This window comes from Garra rufa, chromosome 17 (genome assembly GCF_049309525.1).
Source record: "Garra rufa chromosome 17, GarRuf1.0, whole genome shotgun sequence".
Taxonomy (NCBI): Eukaryota; Metazoa; Chordata; class Actinopteri; order Cypriniformes; family Cyprinidae; genus Garra; species Garra rufa.
In genome coordinates, this window is record NC_133377.1 from 40,469,865 (window position 1) to 40,490,806 (window position 20,942).

A 20,942-nucleotide genomic window follows, 5' to 3' on the forward strand; every position below is an offset into this window, starting at 1 on the left:
TATATTATATTATATTATATTATATTATATTATATTATATTATATTATATTATATTATATTATATTATATTATATTATATTATATTATATTATATTATATTATATTATATTGTTTCCAGTATTGTTTATAATGTGGTTTCCACCCGCATTTATACATTTCTCAATATTATTTAGTTTATCTTGAAGTAATAAAACAACTAAAACTAAACAAACTGAAACTAATAAATAGAAATTAATAAAAAAGTATATAAAAATATTTTAAAAATAATTTAAAAAAATGACAAAAACACAACAAAACTACTAAAACTTTAACTAAAATGTGTTAAATTTTAGTAAATTGTTAAAAAGTAAATAAATAAAATCTAAAAAAATATATTTAAAATATCAAAAACTCTAAAATTGACCATAAAAATACAATATTACAATATTTTATAATGTCTGATTTGGGAACAAATTTTTTATTTATTCTTTATATTGACACTATTTGAAAATCAACTGTAGAGAAAGTGTTGGCAACTAACCAAATAATAAAAAAAGAAAGAAAGAAAAATAAAAAAAATTAAAACTTTTTAAAAATATATTATTTTATTTCCTAAAATAATATATTACAGTTAAAATATTACATTATAAAGACTCAAATCCCTTAAATGTTGTTTATTTGTTTGTATAATCACAGTTTTGCTACAAATACCATGGTTAAACTAAGTCATTCGTATCTTCTTCCTAAACATGCATCACTTAAAGTTGACCTATTGACAAACTGTTTGGAAAACGGTTTGATTGAATCATTCCGAGGAATCGGTTCAAACGATTGACTCGTTCGTTCACTGGGCAAACACGCCTGGATACAATGGAGTAACTATGAATGACTCTCATGAGTTCAACAGTGGACATTTGTGTTTGTGGTCTCTATAGGGTCTCAGTGTCCATCTGAGAGAGCACATTGCTCAAGAAGTGACTGTTTTCTGTATTTGAATAGAGCAGCTGTTCTACTCTGTTCGTTTTGAGAATACGAATGTGATGGCAAATCCACTAAACTGCACTAGAAAGTCAGACAGTCATACCAAATCAATTAATAATTTGTGGCGTGGCACATAATAACTAGTGGGCTGTGCTTTGGGTTTTAAAAACACTTTATTCAGCAATTTCTTTGATTTTTACGCCCTGGGGAGTCTCATTCTTGTGTGGTTACTGTACTGATATCAGCAGCTTTTCATGATCATGTGAATGTTGCTCCATTATATGCTGATCTGTAATCAGCTCTTAATGCTAAAACCAATCAGATTCATAATGAGTAAAAACCACATCTGTTTGATCTCAGATCAGCAGAACTTTGGCTATGCTGACTTTCATAATCATGTTCATAAAACAAAACCATTATGGACCCACCTACATGAGTCACGTCTAGGCAGGAGCAAGGTCTCTGAAAATCCCCTTTCTGATGAAACAATCTGATCACAGCTGAAGGAAAGAGTTTCTTCTAGTGAATGTGATTTCTCTCTTTTACTGCTCTTGTCACCAGCACCTGTTCCACAGAAACCTGACTCCTCTCCTCCTCCTGAGAGACATTTTACTCCTCAATTCTGTTCAACCTGGAAATGAGCTCTAAACAATGACCAAACATAAAGAGCATTCAGACAAGACAAATATTAGCTCATAGATAACTTCACTCATAACGCTTCAGTCAAACACCAGGATGTAAATCATAAAAGAATGTCAAAGTAAATCTGGAACAGAAAAAAAGCGTCTTATGATCAGGTTTTGAGGTTTATGGATATAGTAAAACAATATTGTTCTTAAAATTATAAACATTCATTTTAATCAAACATATTATATTATATCATATTATATGTGATTTCATCATCTGAAATCTGAATAAATACGCTTTCCATTGATGTATGGTTTGTAAGGATAGGACAATATTTGGCCGAGATACAACTATTTAAAAATCTGAAATCTGAGGGTGCAAAAAAATCTAAATATTGAGAAAATCGCCTTTAAAGTTGTCCGAATGAAGTTCTTAGCAATGCATATTACTATCAAAAATTAAGTTTTGATATATTTACAGTAGAAAATGTACAAAATATCTTATTGGAACATCGGAAAATCAGTAATTTTGACCCATACAATGTGTTTTTGGCTATTGCAACAAATATACCTGTGCTACTTAAGACTGGTTTTGTGGTCCACGATCACATATTATATTAATTATATTATATTATATTATATTGTTTCCAGTATTGTTTATAATGTGGTTTCCACCCGCATTTATACATTTTTCAATATTATTTAGTTTAAGTAATAAAACAACTAAAACTAAACAAACTGAAACTAATAAATAGAAATTAATAAAAAGTATATAAAAATATTTAAAAAAATTTAATTTAAAAAAATGACAAAAACACAACAAAACTACTAAAACTTTAACTAAAATTTGTTCAATTTTAGTAAATTGTTAAAAAGTAAATAAATAAAATCTAAAAAAACATATTTAAAAATAAAATATAATTTAAAATATCAAAAACTCTAAATTGACCATAGAAAATACAATATTACAATATTTTATAATGTCTGATTTGGGAACAAATTTTTTATTTATTCTTTATATTGAGACTATTTGAAAATCAACTTTAGAGAAAGTGTTGGCAACTAACCAAACAATAAAAAAAGAAAAAGAAAAAAAATGTAAACTTTTTAAAAATATATTATTTTATTTCCATGATTTTTTATTTTATTTCAAGTAACAAAAATGTGTTTTTTTTGTTATATATCCCTGCTATGAGCTGTCATCTATAAAAAAACTGCATAAAGATTCAAACAAGTTTTAATGAACAAAAACATTTTTTTTAAAGATTCATTGGTAAGTGGTTGCAATCAGTTTATTTCCGCTACATTTAATTAAACAAATTTTGTTGACTAACTTTCAACATTTGAACTTTTTTACTTAAATGCAGCTAAAATAAATTGATTGCAACCACTTACCTTAAAAAATTGAGTAATCATTTCTGAAATAATGTTTGAAATGACAAGAGGATGACTAAATGACAGATTTTACTTTTTCTGTTTTTTTGTTTGTTTGTGCAGTCCATATCTGTTATGCATCTCTCTTTCAAAAAAAAAAAAAAAAAAGACAAAAAAATGTTTACAAATAGAGAGGTGTATAAACAAGAGTGGTAGGTCAGTATATACCTCTGCACTTTAGGTCAGTGTTGGCTCTGTTTATTCGTCAGATGAACGATCACAGCTGCCCATAATTCCTCGACACACTTTAATAAGCGCGCTGAGAGGTTCAGACGGGATTAAACGACATGACTCCTGATCTCTGGAGATGAAGATTACAAACCGTAATCTCCACTCCGCAGATGGACTTCACAGCCTTCAGCGGCACTCAATGAAGCAGAACTCGCCGCTGCTCTCCTGAGACATCAATATGAGAAAATAACACTAGAGCGTTAGAAAAAAACATTGCAACTGTAACAGTCAAGACTCCTGTTTTCAAATATTTTTGTGCAATGTGCAACTAAAAACAAAAGACAGAAGTTACTGTAAGCATTGCCAATATAGCATGATACATAGAGGCCATGAATAGCAAACGATCATACTGCTCTTACTAGTATGTATACTGTGCACACTATGCTGTTTTTCTGGACGACAAGCTTCATTTGACAAAATATCCAATGTGCAATCAGAGCAAACGGAATATTATACCATATACCACATGTGCTCAGTGCCATTTTCAGCATTTGTTCTTGCTTATTTGCTCACACTGCTAAAAGAGCAGACATTTTGCACTTAAATAATAAAAAAATTGAATATCCTGAAAAAGTTCATTTTTTTGTTTAAACTTATTTCAAAAACTGAAACTTTCATATGTTCTAGAATCATTACATGTACAGAAAAAAATTTCAGTTTTTTTGGTTTGATTTTGATGATTAGAGCTTATAGCTTGTGAAAGTCAAAAATCCAGTATCTCGAAAATATAATAATATTTACATTCGAATTTTATTAAATGACCATCCATACAGTATAACTTCCGGGTATCTCTTGTTCTTTATAACCTCAATAATGGAGAAGACTGCTGACTTGGCAATGGTCCAGAAGACAATCATTGACACCCTCCACAAAGAGAGTAAGTCACAGAAGGTCATTACTGAAAGGGGTGGCTATTTACAGAGTGCTGCATCAAAGCATATTAAATTTGGGGAGGAAAAGGTGCACAAGCAACAGGGATGACCACAAGCTTGAGAATACTGTCAAGCAAAGCCGATTCAAATACTTGGAAGAGCTTCACAAGGAGTAGACTGAAGCTGGACTCAGCGCGTCAAGAGACACATTGCGCTCAGATGTCTTCAGGAAAAGGACTACTAAGCCACTTCTGAAACAGAAACAACATCAGAAGCATCTTACCTGAGCTAAGGAGAAAATGATGGTCCTCTTTTCAGATAAAAGTAAAGTTTGCATTTCATGTTGAAATCATGGTCCAAGAGTCTGGAGGAAGACTGGAGAGGCACAGAATTCAAGCTGCTTGAAGTCCAGTGCAGAGGTGGGACCAAGTCATTGTTTTGCAAGTCACAAGTAAGTTTCGAGTCTTTGCATTCAAGTCTCAAGTCAAGTCCCAAGTCAAGACGGGCAAGTTCAAGTCCTCAACTTTAAGCTTCAAGTCCTAAACAAGACATTAATGCTGTTTACCCAACATAATTACAGCGCATTTAAAGTCAATGATGGTCTATAGCAGGTGTAATTATAAAAGATATAGTAATTGGTGTTGTTTCATTTAGGGATTAATCATTGTTTGTGAACAAATATGGGCCTAATTGAATGAATAATAAGAATTCAGTGATTTCAATTAATCAACTGAGTCAAATATTTAAAGGAACACTCCACTTTTTTTGGAAATAGGCTCATTCTCCAACTCCCCCCGAGTTAATAAGTTGACTTTTACGTTTTGAAATCCATTCAACCGTTCTCCTGTTCTGCCGATATCACTTTTAGCATAGCTTAGCATAGATCATTGAATCCTATGAGACCAATAGCATCGCGTTCAAAAATGACCAACGAGTTTCGATATTTGTCCTATTTAAAACTTGACTGTTCTGTAGTTATATGGTGTACTAATACCGGCGGAAAATGTAAAGCTGCGATTTTCTAGGCTGATAAGATTAGGAACTACACTCCCATTCCAGCGTAATAGTCGAGGAAGTTTGCTGCCGTAATATGGCCGAAGCAGGAGCAGGAATGTGGATGACAGTACAGTAGCTGGTTGGTTGCCCACATTATTCAAAATAAGTTTTATGTTCGTTTAACATGTTTTATGTAAAAAAAAAAAAAACTTGAGAGTGAGGAAATGATGACAGAATGGTCCTTTTGGGTGATGGTAGGCTAATAAAAAACAAAACACAAAGGAAAACCACTCACTGCTCTTGACTGAAGAACTTTAATACAGTTGCGTTGATGTATAATTTATGTATATAGTGTTTTTTTATATTTGTTAATTCAATTTCTTGAATGCTACTGATAAATACACCTACAGTACCTGAAAATTTGTTTTATTTGTATTGGTAATTTGTAGGCTTTGTTCTTATTTTTTAATAACAAAGATTAAAAAAATGACAGATTTTTTATCTTGGCCCAATTTGGCCTAAACATCTGCCATTCCTTTTATATTTTGTTACCTTGTAAGGCTTTGAACCAGGGAAATTGATTTGACTGTGCTGCTCAGACAACTTGCAAAATAGTAAACCCAACAAGACAAAGAATCAAGAGCAAACCGTGAATCATGATATTTCTGAAAAAAATCGTGATATGATATTTCCATTTCTAGTTTCAATAGATAATAGAAGGATCTTAGTAAACATCTAATATTTTAACACTTAAATGCGGTTGTGGGATAGCATTCTGTAGAATGGCCAATATAATATGCAATAATTACCATTAATTAATTAAGTCAATCTAAGAGAATAAAGTATTATGGATGAGAAAAAGCCCTAAAGATGAGACTCTAATGCCCTCTGGTGGTGAATCAAAGAACAACTACAACGTTAAAGTCCAGAGAATTTTATGAATATATACAATAAATACACAAGCCTTTGTTAATTGAATCTAAAACGATCATCTAAACCCCAAAACATTTATGAATAAATGCAGAAGTTCAATATAGAACCATTATGGCCATCAAAAACGCATTTTGCATACTGTAGATACAGTAAATACAGATATATAACAATATAAACTATTTACAAACGCTCTTGATATAAAACAAGCATGCAGATAGTATTTCCATCATTATGTTCAATGGCATTGAATATTCTGACTCTTCAATGAGGCGTATTGTTCTTATACTCACAATGTGTGCATCCTAAACTACTATTATAAAAATAAGACAAGTAGTGTCAGAGGGTAAAGTGCATTTTTACATTTCTAAAATGCCACCCAGTTTTCATTATCAAAAGATGATCTAATAATCATAAACAGTTATCCCTTTAAAAATGTACAAATTCATACAAATGTGAGTTTTCAAGTGTATACTCCAGTGCTAACTGGCCTGTAACGCAGTAAAAACATCTTAAAACAGGACGGGTGTTTGTGCACTAATGAACATTTACACTGGCACGTTTCATCTCCATTAGTTTCCTGTTTTTGGACTTGAGCTCATTATAAACGATCCAGAGGAAATCCTTCACCATAATCATATTCAGACACAAACGAGGTACAGAAATACTGATATAACACTGAGGAATTCATAATAAATGTAGTGTTAAACTGTCCTTCCCTTTAATATTGATATTTCTTATTCATGTAAAAAGCAAATGAACACTTAAATCGTTAAATCAATGTGAAAATCTGCATGTTTTGGCTATAAATGTCCACTGTTTTGCATTTACACAGTGCGTTTATGCTCTAAAATGCATTTGTCCTCTTATTTTTGAGATGTAAGAGAGGTTTCTCAAGCATCTGTTTGCAAAGTCTGAAACAGAACACATGGATCAAACAGATCCCACGTTCCTGCAGGTTTCTACTCAACTTTCCAGATGCCGATTTTGCCGTCGGTTCGTGCAGCTCCGCTCAACACATAGCGATGTTCGGCTGAACACAGAGTCTGAACGCTGTCGTCGTGTGCCATCAGTTCCTTCTCTACTGTGTATCGATCCGTGTTCAACACGTAGATCTTCCCGCGGGTCTTTCCCTGTGGGTCTTTACCGTGACAGCCCACCCAGATCTGACACAGAGAGACATTTTAATAGCAATCGTTATATTCTGCTTATACGATTGAGGTCAAAAGTTTACACCCCCCTTCCAGAATCTGTAAAATAAGAGGGATCATACAAAATGCATGCTATTGTTTATTTAGTACCGACCTGAATAAGATATTTCACATAAAAGATGTTTACATATATAGTCCACAAGAGAACAATTGAATTTATAAAAATGACCCTGTTCAAAAGTTTATATACACTTTATTTTTTTAATACTGTGTTGTTACCTGAATGACCCACAGCTGTGTTTTTTTTTTTTATTTAGTGATAGTTTTTCATGAGTCCTGTGTTTGTCCTGAACAGTTAAACTGCCTGCAGTTCTTCAGAAAAATCCTTCAGGTCCCACAAATTCTTTGGTTTTTCAGCATTTTTGTTTATCTGAACCCTTTCCAACAATGAGTATATAATTGTAAGATCCATCTTTTCACACTGAGGACAACTGAGGGGCTCATATGCAACTATTACAGAAGGTTCAAACACTCACTGATGCTCCAGAAGGAAAAACTATACATTAAGAGCCGGGGGTGAAAACTTTTGGAATTTGAGGATAAGGGTAAATTTGACTTATTTTGTCGTCTGGGAAACATTTAACTATCAGTACTAAAAAAAAAAAAAAAAAAATATTAATTTTTTTTTTATTAAAAAAATATTTAGGCAAAATAAGAAAAATGTAGGCCTACGCATCTTCTGTTCAAAAGTTTTCACCCCTGGATCTTAATGCATATTTTTTTCTTTCTGAGCATCATTGCTGGAAAGGGTTCAAATACACAAAAGTGCTGAAAAACTAAAGAATTTGTGGGACCTGAAGGGTTTTTCTGAAGAACAGCAGGCAGTTTAACTGTTCAGGACAAACAAGGGATTCATGAAAAACTATCACTAAAAAAAAAAAAAAGCTATGGATCATTCAAGTAACAACACAGTGTTAAGAATCAAGTGTATGTAAACTTTTGAACGGGGTTGTTTTTATAAATTCAACTATTATTTTCTCTTGTGGACTAGATGTAAATGTCTTTTATGTGAAATATCTTATTCAGGTCAGTACTAAATAAAAAACAACATGCATTTTGAATGATTCCTCTTATTTTGGCAAAATTTATAAAAATGACCCTGTTCAAAAGTTTACATACACTTGATTTTTTAATACTGTGTTGTTACCTGAATGATCCACAGCTGTGTTTTTTGTTTAGTGATAGCTGTTCATGAGTCCCTTGTTTGCCTTGAACTGTTAAACTGCTTGCTGTTCATTAGAAAAAAATCCTTCAGGTTCCACAAATTCGTTGGTTTTCCAGCATTTTTGAGTATTTGAACCCTTTCCATCAGTGACCGTATGATTTTAGAATTTATCTTTTTACACTGAGGACAACTGAGGGACTCATATGCAACTATTACAGAAGGTTCAAACACTCACTGATGCTCCAAAAAGAAACATGATGCATTAAGAGCTGGGGAGAAAACTTTTTGAATTTGAAGATCAGGGTAAATTTAACTTATTTTGTCTTCTGAGGAACATGTAAGTATCTTCTAAAAGGCAGTGCTAAATTAAAAAAATCTGATATTTAGGCAAAATAAGAAAAATGTACACATTTCCATTCGGTTCAAATGTTTTCAGCCCCTGCTCCTAATGCATAGTTTTTCCTTCTGGAGCATCAGTGAGTGTTTGAACCTTCTGTAATAGTTGCATATGAGTCCCTCAGTTGTCCTCAGTGTGAAAAGATGCATCTCAAAATTGCTGAAAAGGGTTCAAATACACAAAAATGCTGAAAAACCAAATAATTTGTGTGACCTGAAGGATTTTTCTGAAGAACAGCAGGCAGTTGAACTGTTCAGGACAAACAAGAGACTCATGAACAACTATCACTAAACAAAAAACCCAGCTGTGGATCATTTAATGAACAGGGAAATTTTATAAATGTAACAATTATTTTCTCTTGTGGACTATATGTAAACATCTTTTATGTGAAATATCTTATTCAGGTCAGTATTAAATAAAAAACCAACATGCACTTTGTATGACCCCTCTTATTTTGGCAAAATAATTAACATTTTGCAGATTCTGAAAGGGGGTGGTAAATATTTGACCTCAACTCTACATGCTGACAGGTAAGTGCGAGTCGTGTCTCACCTGGTTCTTGACTTCGATCATGCAGACGACGCCGGCGCAGTCTTTGAGCTGGATTCTGATGAAGGGTTTGTTCAGGTCTTTGAGGGGCCACACACACAGCTCACCAGCCGCTGCAAAACCCGCCCACAGCTGCTCCGACTGCAATCATATTACCGTTACAAGCTAATTAATACTCAGATTTATAACTCTTTATAAGGGAGAGACAGGCACTGTCTGTGAAGCAACTAAGGCTGCTCAATTATTACAAAACACAATTATTATAATTACAATAATGAGATCACAATTACTGTATTTTACATGACTATCAGTCAAAGGATTTGAACAGAAAGTCTCTTCTGCTCACCAAGCCTGCATTTATTTGATTCAAATTACAGCAAAAACAGTCAAACTTTGAAATATTTTTACTATTTAAAATAACTGTTTTCTTTTTGAATATATTTTAAAATCTAATTTATTCCTGTGATTTCAAAGCTGAATTTTTTGCATCATTACACCAGTCACATGATCCTTCAGAAATCATTCTAATATTCTGATTTACTGCTCAAAAAACATTTATTATTATTATTATGTTGAAAACAGCGTATAAAGAGTAGAATTTTTTCAGGTTTCTTTGACAAATAGAAAGTTCAGAAGAACAGCATTTATCTGAAAAAAAAAAAAATCTTTTGTAATATTATAAATGTCTTTATCATCACTTTTGATCAATGTAAAGTATCTTTGTTAAATAAAAGTATTAATTTCTATCATTTCTTTCTGAAAGAATAAAAAGATTCCAATCTTTTGAATGGTACAACGGATAATGTTTCCAAAGGTTTTTATTTCAGATAAATGCTGATCTTTGGATCTTTCTATTCATCAAAGAAACCTGAAAAAAAAATGTACTCAACTATTTTAAATACAAGTAATAATAAAATAAAATAAATGATTAAAAAAAGTTTCTTGAGTAGCAAATCAGAATATTAGAATGATTTCTGAAGGATCATGTGACTGGACAATGATGCTGAAAATTCAGCTTTGAAATCACAGGAATAAATTACATTTTCAAATATATTCAAATAGAAAACAGTTATTTTAAATAGTAAAAATATTTAAAATTTTTACAGTTTTTGTGTACTTTGAATCAAATAAATGCAGGCTTGGTGAGCAGGGGAGACTTCTTTAAAAAACATTCAAAATCTTACTGTTCAAAAGCTTTTGACTGTAGTGTATATTAAAAATGTAGATAAATAAATAAATAATATACACTTGCATTACAAGTTTGGGGTCAGATTTGCTTTGAAAAATTCATACCTTTATTTAATAAATTGATCAAAAGTAACAAAAATATTGATATTTCAAATAAATGCTGTTCTTTAATAATAAATGCTGAAAGTTGTTCTTCAATTTTCCATTTATCAAAGAATCCTGACAAATAAAATGTACCACAGTTCCCACACAAATATTTGGTTTTTAACATTGATAATAATCAGGAATTTTTTGAACAGCAAATCCACATTTTTTTTACCGTTTTTATTTTATTTTTGATCAAATAAATAAAGCCATGGTGAGCGTAAGAGGATTTTTTTCAAAAACATTAAAATCTTACTGACCCCAAACTTTTGAATGGTAGTGTATAAATATATTAAGACATTTATAATAAAGTAATTTAAAAATTAAATTAAATGAATTAACACAAACTATGTTGCAGTGCACTTCCAACCAAAAATAAAATTATAATCATTTTCCAGTCCTAAAAAAAACCCTTTTTCAGATCATTTCTTGTAAATGATCAAAGCTGGTCCCATCACAGCTGATCAGAGAGGCCAGAGACCCATTAAAACAGCCTCACACGTGCAATCCATTAACTGCTTACTCAAAACGGCTCTGGATGCCGTGCTAATGAGTGCTGAAGCCCAGCTGGATGGACACGCAGAGGACCGGACGCGCTCACAGCCTCATTCTGAATGAAGGTGAAACAGAGTCTAGCCGTGAGGAAATGTCAAAGCGGTGATTTTTACCTCGTTAAAGAGCAGGAAACTGCTGAAACCCCTCGGTGAACTCAGCAGGTGATCTGGAAGAGACACCTTACGATGAACTGTGCCGTTCCTGCGCACTTCCAGCAGACAATCACGGCCACCTTTTATACAAAAACATACGTTACATACTGAAATATACTGTATGTGTTGACCCAAATGGAAATTAAAGTTTTAATTTTAAAACTAAAAGTCTAAAAACACTAGGAATATAACAATATTAACAGCAAAAATGGTCTTTGAAAAATAGGTCTTTGGGGCAAAAAGTGTAGTTTTAAAATATATCTAAACTTCTTATTCTAACATAAAACGTCTTTACAGTTGTGTTTTGGGCATTTATGCTTTGGCACAGTATCTGTCAAACAAAATAAACCAAAAATATGGCTTAATCCCTTCATAAAGTCTGTTTTTGATGCACTTTTTAATGCGAAGCGCGCACTTCGTTCAGGCAATCAGCTCGCGATCAGGTGTTTTCTGCTCCTCAGAACGGCTCAGTTCACTGTGAATGAATGCAGTCAACTTGTTTATTTCATGTACTGTGAATTTAGAGCATGTTTGGGTATGCAACGGCCACCAATTATGCTTTATTTTTGTGGCAGATGATTGCAGCATTTCACTAGATTTGTACTGAGATGCATTTTTGTAAGGATGTTTTCACTGAAGCTGGAGATTTCCGTCAAAATAAAAGCTTAAAAGTGCAGTATGAATTGCTGACAGCTAGTAGTTTGAATCAGTAACACACTGCAAAAAATGCTTTTCTTAGATTTTTTTTTGTCTTGTTTCGATCCAAAATAACTACAAATTCTTAAATCAAGAATTAAGTGCATTTTTGCTTGAAACAAGCAAAATAATCTGCCAATGGGGTAAGAAAAATAATCTTGTTTTCTGTTTGAAATAAGATTATTTTGCTTACTCCACTGGCAGATTGTTTAGCTTCTTCTAAGCAAAAACTCATTTCGACTAGTTTTTTCTGAAAACAAGAAAATCATTTTTACTTGTCTAGAAAATCCTTCTTGATTTAAGACTTTTTAGATATTTTGGCTGGAAACAAAAAAAGCATTTTTAGCAGTGTAGCAGTTTAAAATGAGTAACACACTGCAAAAAATGCTTTTCTTACTTAGAATTTTTGTCTTGTTTCCAGCCAAAATATCTAAAAAATTTTAAATCAAGAAGGATTTTCTAAATGAGTAAAAATTATTTTCTTGTTTTCAGATAAAACAAGTCAAAATTAAGTGAATTATTTTGCTTGAAACAAGCAAAATGATCTGCCAATGGGGTAAGAAAAAAAATTGTTTTTTTGTTTGAAATTGTTGATTATTTTGCTTAACCCATTGGCAGACTGTTTTGACTTGTTTTTTCTAATAATTTTACTTGTCTAGAAAATTCTTCTTGATTTAAGAATTATTAGATATTTTGGCTGGAAACAAGACAAAAAATCTAAATAAGAGAAGCATTTTTTGTTTTGAAGTGCATTACTGCAGCAGGGTTTCTGCAGATATGAACAAGTGAAATTTAAGACTTTTTAAGACCTTTTTAATACCACCTTATATGAAATTTAAGACCTAAACCTGTAATGGAAATAGATATTATATTACATGCATATGTGATATTTAATGTGTTTAATGTAAAACGTAAACAAAATTTCATGGCTGTCATAAATTAAATTTATTACTACGATATACAGTGAACTTTCCATATCAGCAGATACTATTCCACACAAAATATCCCCATAAAAGTACCACTAGAAATATCTGATTTAAAAAAAAAAATTCTGAAGCGATTTTTTTTTTTTTACTTTTGAAATGTATGCGTACCTTTGAAATTTATTTTATGAATTTATCAATAAATTCTAAATGGCTGTTAGCAGTGAGATTACATAATTTACACTGCAAAATTAAAAGTGAGATTAATGTTTTAAATACATTTATTGATTTATAAATATATATATTATAAATGTTATATAAATACTGCGATTCTGTCTGAAGACGCAGAAACTTCCACAGAGGGAGAAAAAAATCTACAGTTGTTAGCAACTGGCCTTAGCCAAGCCCTATATTCAGTTTTTCCAAGCCCAGTTTCGCTAAACTTGCACTTCCTCATAGCTAAAAAGTTAAATCCATTTGACTTCTGCGGTACAATCCGAGAGAGACTCACGCCAATAACAGAAAGCTGATTGGCTATTGCATGCTGGTCTCATTTGTAGTTTAAATTCAGCAAATTATATTTGGAATAGTGAAATAAAGAACTACAACACCACGAAAACAACAGAAAGAGAATTTAAATGAGCATTAGAGGTAGCGTTACATGGACATCGGAAAAATAAGACCTGTGTAAAATTATTTAAGACCTAGAACAGCGAATTTAAGACTTTTTAAGGCCTAAAATTTTGATTTTTAAATTTTAGACTTTTTAAGACTTTTTAAGACCCCGCGGAAACCCTGTGCAGTCAAAATTCAGACAAACAACAAAAAAAATGTTTCAACAAAATTGTAATTTTTTTCCAATTCTTCATTTGTCTTTTTTTAAATTATCGCAATAAATATTGTGATTGATTGACTTCATATGGCGATATCACCGTATCGTGAGATTTTTATATTGTTACATCCCTAAGAAATGTTAGAGAGAGGTTTTTTTTTAATTAATCAAATAATTAATCACAACTGTATAAACATATAAATTAAATATAAACATTAAAACTGCACATGTAGGTTTTAAATTGATTAAACTTTTAAACGATTTTATGTTCCTACTCCTGTTCTTTTAAACGGTAGCTGTAACAAACATACAGTACATTAAATAATCAAGATAACAGTTTAAGTAAAATGTTTCAAAAATGCTTTTCAGTCGCCAAAATTTCACTGCACAAAATGCTGTTATAATACAATGGAAAAGTGCATTTGTAGCAGTATGTGAGGCGAACTTACAGCACCACAGCATGCCGTTATGGATCTGAATGGACTGCAGCCTGTCACACGAGACTCTGAAGTGTCTTCTGGCCTGTAGTGTTGAGACATCCCACACGATCACATTGCCATCTTCACTGCATGAGTACGCCACCGTCTGACTGCAAAGACAGCAGGTCAAAAATTCAATTAGCAATAGCGTCTAGATTTGAAGAAATGCAGCATTCCATCACTTGGATCCTCTGCAGTGAATGGGTGCCGTCAGAATGAGAGTCCAAACAGATCATAAAAACATTACAATAATCCACAAGTAATCCACACCACTCCAGTCCATTAATTAACCTCTTGTGACGCCAAAAGGTGCATGTTTTTAACAAATCATCCTTAAGACATTTCTTTCACTTCAAACTGTTGCTTTCAGTCTATAATCCATAATATTGCTTTCTCCAGAGAAAATAGTAATCTAATCTGAATCAGGAGAGAAATATGCACAAAAAAAACATCAAATATGGGTGTGGATTTTGATGTGAGAGGACAGATTAAAATTAAAACATCTTAATGATGGATTAGTTTCTTACAAACATGTGTCTTTTGGCTTCTCAAGATGTTAACTGATGGACTGGAATGGTGTAGATTACTTTTGGATTATTGTGATGTTTTTATCAGCTGTTTGGACTCTCATTCTGACGGCACCCATTTACATTCATTGGTGAGCAAGTGATGGAATGACACATTTCTGTGAATCTGGTGAATTAACAAACGCATCCTAATCTCGGATGACCTGAGGGTTAGTACATTTTCAGCAAATGTTCATATTTGGGTAAACCCAATGCCTGTCCTGTTTTGTCTCTGTTACCTGAATTTGTCAATTCTCTCCTCCAGGGCGAGTCCGGTGACCTCACCGCGATGCTCCGTCAGTTGTTTATTGCAGGAAACGCTCCGCGGGTTTATGATGTAAATAAACGAATCCTTTGAGCCGATCCACAGCTGATGCTGGGTCACTGCCAGCATGCAATTCTGACAGAAGTCAAAACAAGCATGTGTTAATACAGTGATCAGCAGGGGGCAGCACTACTATGAGAAGTTAGCACTACTAATATCTTCCACAACTACATGCAAGCCAGTCATGTGGAGGAGTAAAAAAATAAAAATAAAAAAGGCCAAAATTGTGTCATAGATGAGCATGGAAGCTTGTTTCGGCCCAATTCTGACTTTTTTTCTCAGAACTGCATGATACAATCTCGCAATTGTAACTTTTTTCTGACATTTGTGAAATACAAACTTGCAATTGCGAGTTATAAAGTCAGAATTGCGAGATAAAAACGTGCAATTCTGAGTCTTATTGTCCTCCTCAGAACTGGACTTTAAAACTCGTAATCGTGAGATTATTTCTCATAATTCTGAAGAAAAAAGTGCTTACATCTTGCAATTCTGACTATTTCTCACAACTGTGATTTTATATCCCAAAATTCTGACTTTATATCTGACACAATTCTGAGATATAAACTCATATTTTCAAGTTATAAAGTCAGATTTGCGAGACATTCTGACTTTTTTTCTCAGAATTGTGAGATATAAACTCACAACTGCAAGAAATAAAGTCAGAATTGCCAGATATATTGATATATTATTGATATAAACTCCCAATTTTCACTTTTTCTCAGAATTGGGAGATATAAACTCACAACTGCGAGTTATAAAGTCAGAATTGTCAAATATAATCTTACAATGTCAAATTATAAGTTTATCACAATTGTGAGAAAAAGTCAGAATTGTCTCACAATTGTGAGATAATATCCCCAATTTTGACTTTATATCTGGCATTTCTGACTTTATAACTTGAGTTTATATCTCAATTCTGAGGAAAAAAAGTAAAAATTGTGAGATGTAAACTCGCAATTGCAAGAAACAAGTCAGAATTGCAGGTTTATATCTCGCAGTTAACTTTAATTCTCACAATTATGAGATTAAATCCCGCAATTCTGACTTTATAACTCACAATTATGAGTTTATATCTCACAGTTCCGAGAAAAAAAGTCAGAATTATAAGTTTATGATGCAATTCTGAGAAAAAAAGTCAAAATTGCAAGACGTAAATTCGTATTTGCGAGAAAAAGTCAGAACTGTGAGTTTTCTTCACAATTGACTTTATTTCTCGCAACTGTGTGATTATCTCCTGCAATTGTGACTATATATCTCCCATTTCTGACTTTATAACTCGCAATTATGAGTTTATATTTCCCAATTCTGAGAAAAAAGTCAGATCTGCGAGTTTATATGACGCAATTCTGAGAAAAAAATTGCAAGAAAAACGTCAAAATTGGAGATTTGCATCTCAAAATTGACTTTATTTCTAGCAATTGTGAGATGATATTATATTATATAATATTATAATTGTGACTTTCTATCTCACAATGCTGACTTTATAATTCGCAATTATGAGTTTATCCCCCGGTTTCACACACAAGACTAAAATGTAAGTCTAAGCTGTTTTAACTGAAACAAAATTGCACGGATTGATCTTAAAATATATCAGTGCCTTTGTTTTGTCTCAAGATGCACACCAGTAATGTTTTTTTCTAAGCATGTTTATAAAAGTTACTTAAACGTCCTAATTGAATTATGGCCTAATCCTGGCTTAGTCTAAGCCCTGTCTATGAAACCTGTCTATATCTCACAATTCTGAGAAAAAAAATCAGAACTGCAAGTTAATACAATGCAATTCTGAGAAAAAGTCAGAATTGTGAGATAAAAATTTTTTTTTTTTATTCAGTGGCAGAAAAGGGATTTCATAGATGTGGCATGCAGGGTAATGAACATGTTTTTTTTTTCTATTACATTAATGACAGTTTTGTGTGGAAAATTTGCTAAATTGTCACAAAGTAAACTATTTTAACATTTTTTGTTGGAATATTACACCAAAAACCTTATTTCACAGGTTTAATGAGAACAATAAAATATTAATAGCAAGAAAATAAAAATAGCAAGGCTACAAGACTAAATATGTCTGATTTCCTTCCTATAATCAGTATCATGGTTGATAAGGAGCTGATAAGTGTGAGCCAAGGAAACACATACAGTAAGTCTTCACTGAAGGTCATTTTATTTATCTATCTAGAGAAAGGGTTTCTCACCAGACGAGACTTTCCCACTTGAACAGAGTTTTGCTGCATGGACCAGCTGGCCGCATCGAACACCAGCACCTTCCCGTCGCTCAAAGCGCACCACAGCTTTGGGTTTCCGCCACCATCCAGCTCCGAAACGCCTAGCTGACCTAAAAAACCACATAAGTAATGCTTACAGGATGAGTGTCCAGCTTTCGTAACTGTTCAGTTTCCTTTGAAATGGTGGTAAAATCCTCCCTGCTGTGTAACAGACCCCTCTCCACAATCTGAAGGAGGATGTGTTTCCACATACACCAAGTGAGACCTACATCTGTGCTGAATGTGCAAAATAAGGTGAATCTGATAAAAACAAGACTAGATGTTTTTTTAGTCTCCTGTTCCTTTGTTTAAGTGAGATGCTATTTATGCACTCACTTTATTTTTTATTGTGGAAAAAAAAACATAAAAACATGACTATACACAGAAAATTTGAAATCATATAAAATAAAAAAATTTAAAATAAAGATATATATATATATATATATATATATATATATATATATATATATATATATATATATATATATGTATGTATATATATTTTATATATATATATATATATATATATAAACCATATACTTCTATTTAATTACATAGAAATTAAAAAACTATCTAAATCATATCTATATAGTTTTATAACTATATATGTATGTATATATATATATATGTGGAAGTTCAAACTCTGGGGCACCATAGAAGTCCATTATATGGAGACAAATCCTGAAATGTTTTCCTCAAAAAACACCATTTCTTTACGACTGAAGAAAGAAAGACATGAACATCTTGGATGACAAGGGGGTGATTTCATTATCTGTAAATTTTTGTTCTGAAAGTGAACTACTCCTTTAAATAGAAATTTAAAAATATATATAAATCATATCTATATTATTACATATAGATTTTTTTTTTTAATTTTTAATAAATTTCATTTGTTATTTTGTATCTTATTTACTGTTAAAAACAAATAACCATTCATTTAAAAACATGACTATAAACAGCAAAATGTAGATCAAATAAAATCAATAACATGTAAAACTAAAAATGAATTTTCATATAATAAACGGATCCATCCAGCTTTAGTTTTTAGTACAAAACACACATACACACTACTTTTTTTTGCTTTTACCTGTTAAATACACTTTGATATTTTTCTATACAGAAATTTATTTATTGTTTTAAGAGGTTAAATGATCTGAAGGATTTTCTGTTTGTCATCAAGTTCATCATGCAGTCTTTCTATTTCTTCAGGTAAAGCCTGGTGACTGGATTTGACTTAAGCGATTGCCGCTTGATGAACAACACGATAAAAAATGGTATAGAAAAATTACATTTCGATAAAGTTTTAAGCAACAGAAAGTAAGAAAGTAAATCATGATGCTCCTAAAAACAAGCTTTATGCAAAATATTCGGTCACACTTTATATTAGGTGGCCTTAACTACTATGTACTTGCAACCTAAAATATGTACAATGTACTTATGGTGGTCATATTGTATTGCAAAACACCTTTGCCTCTATTAAGGTGGGATACGGGTAAGGTTAGGGACAGGTTTTGGGGTATGGTAAGTTTAAGGGTGGGTTAAGGTTAACAGGGATTGGTCAACAGTTTAACTATAAATGTAATTACAGATGTAACTTCATATAGGTATTTTTAAAAATATGAGTACAATGTAAAAACATGTATGTACACAATAAGTGCACTGTAACAAATGATCAATTTAAATGTAAGTACATAGGAGTTAAGGCCACCTAATGTAAAGTGGGACCAAATATTCAACTTCCTACTTCTTTCTTTTTTTTTTTTGAGGTGGAATATGACCTGTAAATGTTCACGCCAGGTTTTATGAGATCTTTTACAGTTTATCACTCCTCAGAGGTGCTAAGAAAGCATGTGACTTTTCCAATTAGGTTCAGGTGAACAGGAGCAGGACGGTGTTTTCACATTACGCAAGAGAAAAACTGAAGTATCGTGATTCTAATCAGAGTCATAAGACGAGTCCTCATTGATCGACTGCTGATAGCAGTAATAGCTAACAAATCAAAAGCACTTTCTAAAGGTCTAAATTCACACTTACTTTTATAGAGACAGAATATCACAAAGATTTGAGGTTGCAGGAACCACCTGCTGTATTTGATTTCTTGTGGTTTTGAACATATTCTGACAGAGATTCAGGAATCTAGTCTCTGAAATAACACCCAATAACCCCATAACATGACCTGGAGTCATTTATGTTTAGCTTTGTTACGCCTTCAGCAAACATAGAATTCAGATCCTTCAGATCCTTGAACAAAGGTTTGAGTTTTGCCCAGTTTATTTACAGTAGGCCACTCTGAATGACTCATGAGTGTGTCCTGAATGGGTCCAGTGAGGGGAAATGTCGTAATCAAACACTGGAAGGAAATAATTGAGCATGGAAACTCTGCCCTGGGCGGTTTCAGCAAAACTGATTTGTAAACCTGTTCTTCTCCATGCTTGCAGGATGGCACAAAAACACACAACCCACCTGCACAACACTTGTTTGCATGTTTGTGGAAATACCAGGTGAAACTGGTTGATCTGGGTGAGAGACACTTGAAAATGAAAGCCACTTTTAATACGAAACAAATATCTGTTTGGTTTTTTAAACAAATAAATAATGCACACTGCGTTCCTTTCTTTATCCTGCTAAACACAAAAGGCGTTCAGCAGACTTACCAGGTGTGTAGAGCAGGACGTCCACCGACCGAGGAGACGTCTGGTCCAGAGACGGGTTGATCTTGTGTTTCAGGGTCTCAGATGTGGTTTTAGGGACCATCATGGGCACTGTAATACATCCGCAGACAAATACAGTCATTAAATAGTAAAACAGAACTTACACACTGTTTAATGCATTAATATATTTAATGCAGTTTGTGCAGCTTGCTGTTTTTAGGTCCAACTAATGCCTCCAGATTGCTCATTTATGACAAATAATTGCAATCAGAACTGAGAGCACAAGAATTACACATTCAGTCATTACATATTTAGTCATTTTCTCTGAAATCATGATGCATTTATTGAACTAGAAATGCTCTTTTTAACAGTGCATGTCCTTCAAATATAACTGAAAAACAAATAAAAGTTAAACATTTTAAAAATCTATATAACTGATTTAAATGTGTGTATACATACACACATACTATGACGCCGTTTTAGTGCCACGTTAGAAAAAGCATATGTAAGATTATGAGATTGAAGTCGAATTATTACGAGAATAAACTTGAAATATTTTGTGAATAAAGTCGGAATATTTCAAGATTAAAGTCAAAAATTTTTGAGAAAAAAAGTTGAAATTATGAGAATATAGTAAAAATATTTTGAGAATAAAATCGAAATTATGAGAATATAGTAAAAATATTTTGAGATATAAAGTTGAAATATTCCGATTTTTTCTCAAATAATTTTGACTTTGAAGTTGAAAAAAAAAAAAGAAAAGGGGCAGTCGTGGCCTAATGGCACCTGCTCTCCGGG

General features: G+C 32.4%; 1 protein-coding gene across 1 annotated transcript in view; it reads right to left on the reverse strand.

The window, feature by feature from the left end:
- Positions 1 to 6,038: 6,038 nt before the first annotated feature.
- The window catches only part of LOC141289410 (DENN domain-containing protein 3-like), a 23,430-nt gene continuing 8,526 nt past the window's right edge, over positions 6,039 to 20,942 (reverse strand). The window contains exons 4-10 of the mRNA XM_073821509.1: positions 20,148 to 20,255; positions 17,425 to 17,564; positions 15,147 to 15,307; positions 14,312 to 14,451; positions 11,373 to 11,491; positions 9,376 to 9,513; positions 6,039 to 7,216 (exon numbers count right to left, since the gene is read on the reverse strand). Coding sequence (XP_073677610.1) covers positions 7,013 to 7,216; positions 9,376 to 9,513; positions 11,373 to 11,491; positions 14,312 to 14,451; positions 15,147 to 15,307; positions 17,425 to 17,564; positions 20,148 to 20,255 — 1,010 coding nt within the window. The 3' untranslated portion in view covers positions 6,039 to 7,012. The remainder of the gene's footprint in view (positions 7,217 to 9,375; positions 9,514 to 11,372; positions 11,492 to 14,311; positions 14,452 to 15,146; positions 15,308 to 17,424; positions 17,565 to 20,147; positions 20,256 to 20,942) is intronic.